Source organism: Lolium rigidum, chromosome 7 (assembly GCF_022539505.1).
Source record: "Lolium rigidum isolate FL_2022 chromosome 7, APGP_CSIRO_Lrig_0.1, whole genome shotgun sequence".
Classification (NCBI taxonomy): domain Eukaryota; kingdom Viridiplantae; phylum Streptophyta; class Magnoliopsida; order Poales; family Poaceae; genus Lolium; species Lolium rigidum.
In genome coordinates this window covers 91,842,341-91,845,654 of record NC_061514.1, presented here as the reverse complement: position 1 = coordinate 91,845,654, position 3,314 = coordinate 91,842,341, and the positions used below count along the sequence as shown (strand labels likewise).

Sequence of the window (3,314 nt, the reverse complement as noted above, 5' to 3'; positions counted from 1 at the left end):
GCGGCGCCCCCCTAACTGCACGTAGCTCCGCCAGTGGTTGACGTGTGACTGTAATTAATGATGAAAGATATCATAGTGGTATCATTGGTAGACAACGTATAAAAGTGAAAAAATTAATGTCAAACAGATTTTGTAGGGTATTTACATTGAGATTTTGTACAAATCAATGAAATAACGAGACTATGATACTACTATATGATATTGTCCATTAAAGAGGTAATCTCATCCACGTGATACTGCCATATAATATTGCCCACTATGACCAGCCTCAAAGATACGAGAAAATATTTCGAAATTTGTCTTTTACCGAGAATCGATTCGTCTATATAAATAATATTTAACATAGAACCGGTATCATTAGAAATTATTTTTTAGCATAAATGATAGGAAATATTTCCAGAATCGGCCTATTCTGCCCCGAAACTTTCAGGGAAAAAAAACCCCACTTTTGTTAATAGTCACTGCATATTGCAGCAGTTTCATTACGAGTAGTACGTTCAAAAGATCTCGAAGATATAGTATGTGTGAGGGACCAGTACCACGTCCATTCACTGCGGCAGCCGTGCCACCAAACCATTATCGAGTACTACGCCGACGCATGTCCAACCCATCCCAGCCTGCCATCCGGGCCCCAACCCAAGAAGCCTGGTGTGCGTGACCTACGACTATGTTGACCTGCCACCTGCGTTCTATAACTAGAACGGCTCCACCGTTTCCACCTCCACTTTATATAACGCCCGCCCGTGCGCTTGACCCCTTCCTTCCATTCCCGAATCTCACTCCGCAACGCTGTTTTAAATTTCGCCTCATCGCTCGATCCATTCATCCCATTCCAGTAACGCCGCCGCCGTCGCTGCGGCTGCAAGGTCGTGCTGCTACGATGGTGGCCGGCTTCCGCCGCACGATCTCCTTCCCCGCGCCCAGGTCCTCCTCCGCCTCTCCGGCGGCGGCGGGGTCGAACGGCAAGTCCGCGGAGGGCTACCGCGTCCGCTCGGCGAGCCTACCCTGCCGGTTCCACCCCCTAGTGCTCCAGCTCGACGAGGACGTCTCCGCCCTACGCGATCTGGCGGGGCCGCTGGCGTCGGCCCCGACGGCGCGCGCGATCGGGGCGGGCGCCGAGCAGCTGGGCCGCGTGCTGGCGTCCCTCTCCGACCTCCTCCACCACCCGCTGGCGCAGGACCCGCTGCGCCGCCTCGCCCGCTCCCCGCTCGCGGAGCGGCTCCTCGACGACTTCCTCCGCCTCGCCGACGCGCACGGCAGCTTCCGGTCCGCGCTCGTCGCCCTCGCCGCGCTCCAGGCCGAGGCGCGCGCCGCGCTGCGGCGCGAGGACGCGGCCCGCCTCGCCTCCGCGTCCCGCGGGCTGCGCCGCTCCGGCCGCGACCTCCCGCGGATCGCCTCCGCCGCGCGCGCCGTGGCCGCCAAGGCCCCGCCCCCCGCGCCCGCGGGGCTGCCCTCCGACGCCGCCGCCCTCGCCGCCGCCGTCGTCGACGCGGCCGCCGCCGTCGCGTCCGCCTCCGCCGCGGTCTTCTCCGGCGTCTCCGCGCTGTCCGTCGCCGCCGCGACGGCCCGCGTCGACGTCGTCAGCGCGCCGCCCTGCTGGATGCCCTCCCCCGCCAGGTTCGCCTCCACCCCCAGAACCAACCACCACGTCATCGTCACCACCAGGCCCTCCTCCTCCATGCGCGTCTGGTGGGTCGCCGACCTCATGCGCTGGATGTCGCGCGCCAAGCGCCGCTCCGCCACCAAGCAGCACAACGACGCCGGCTCGTCGAACCAGCAGCCGCGGCCCGACGCGGCCGTGGTCGACGTCGATCCGGAGGAGGAGGACCGGAAGGCGGCGTTCGATCGCATGGACAACCTCGGGCGCTGCATCGCCGACGTGGAGGGCAGCGGCGACCAGGTGTTCCGGGCCCTCGTCAACACCAGAGTCTCCCTGCTCAACATCCTCAGCCCAACCATCTGAAGAAGAGTATGATCACCGAACATTGGAGCCGTCAAAGTTTCGACTGATGTGAAATTTGTATATATAGAAATGGGAGTTTTGATATGACATCAGTGCCACCATATTAAGTTAGCAGTCCTAGAACATCAATCAATTGCAGAAGTAAAGAGATTTTCGTTTCGAGTTGCCAATTCTGCATCTTCCATGAACCTCTCCAGAAACGGACTCTCGAATCACCTTTTCGCGATGAGCCGCGATTTCATGCCTGAAGATGGTGTGTGAGTGTGTGACACGCGCGCGCTCCAGCGTTCTTTGTGTCGCCGAGACGAGCGGCGATCGATCGGTTGCTTGCCGATCGTTGGTTACGACCGGTGGGTCACGTGGTTGGAATCACATGAGATCGGGATGGCGATCTTCCATCGTGCTTTCTCCAGCGCGATTCGATCTTTTTAGGGAAGTGGATGGCGCTGGACGCTCACGCTCTCTACGCGCTGGTATGCTGCCAGGTTTCAGCTTTCAGGTCCAATGCTGTCCCCGGCGAGCAGGCAGATTCAGGCCGTTTTTGACCTGAGTACTGTTGCTGGCATGGAGCCAAGGTAGCTGGCAACAGCACGTATCAGATCGATGCCGTTGGGGGAAAAAATAAGTACGCGTGCACAGATAGAGTGCATCTTCATACATGTGCCCCGGGAAGCAACTTAATCAAATCAATCACCCAAACCCACCTATGAAGGGGTTCCTTTGATTCATAGGATCTCTATAAAAATTGTGTAGGATTCACAGAAGTTGTTTGGTTTATAAAACATATATATAAAAACTAACTGTATAAAAGTATTGTAGTGTAAAAAAACCATATAGGACAGGAAGGCTTACTCCCTAGCGCATGTGATGGTATGCTAGACAACCTCAGTTAGAGACTCATTGCTTCTATTCTTAATTAAAAATAATAGGTTTTTCTTTTTGTTGTTTTTTTTAAAAAATCTATAGGAAAAAAAGCACTAGGTTATATTTCGTGGAATATTTCTTTGTTGCAATAGAAAATAATTCATTTTTCCATAGGATTCAACTTGTTATGACATCCTAATCATATGTCTTTTCTATTCATATGCTTTTCCTATCATATAAATGAAAGGAACATGAAAGCAACAAAAGAATCAAGTGTTGTCAAATGCCCAAGGTGACTTGTTTCATATACTAACTTTGTGCCAAAATATAGTGCATATAAGATTTTTCGATGTCAAGCCTTGTAAACTTTGACCAAGTATATGCCAAGAAAATATCAACGTCTAGAATCTAAAATCAGTACCATCAAATTCATTATAAAGTGTGTTCTAAGATGGTACTATATACTTAGGTATTGTAGATAAAGATA

The 3,314-nt window shown here is 53.2% G+C and overlaps 1 protein-coding gene across 1 annotated transcript; it reads left to right on the top strand.

Moving 5' to 3' along the window:
* The first annotated feature begins 780 nt into the window (after positions 1 to 780).
* On the top strand, positions 781 to 2,133 carry LOC124669257 (ion-translocating oxidoreductase complex subunit C-like). Its single transcript, XM_047205906.1, has one exon. It carries the CDS (start codon positions 881 to 883, stop codon positions 1,961 to 1,963), a length of 1,083 nt encoding a protein of 360 aa, XP_047061862.1. The 5' UTR covers positions 781 to 880; the 3' UTR covers positions 1,964 to 2,133.
* Positions 2,134 to 3,314: the final 1,181 nt, after the last annotated feature.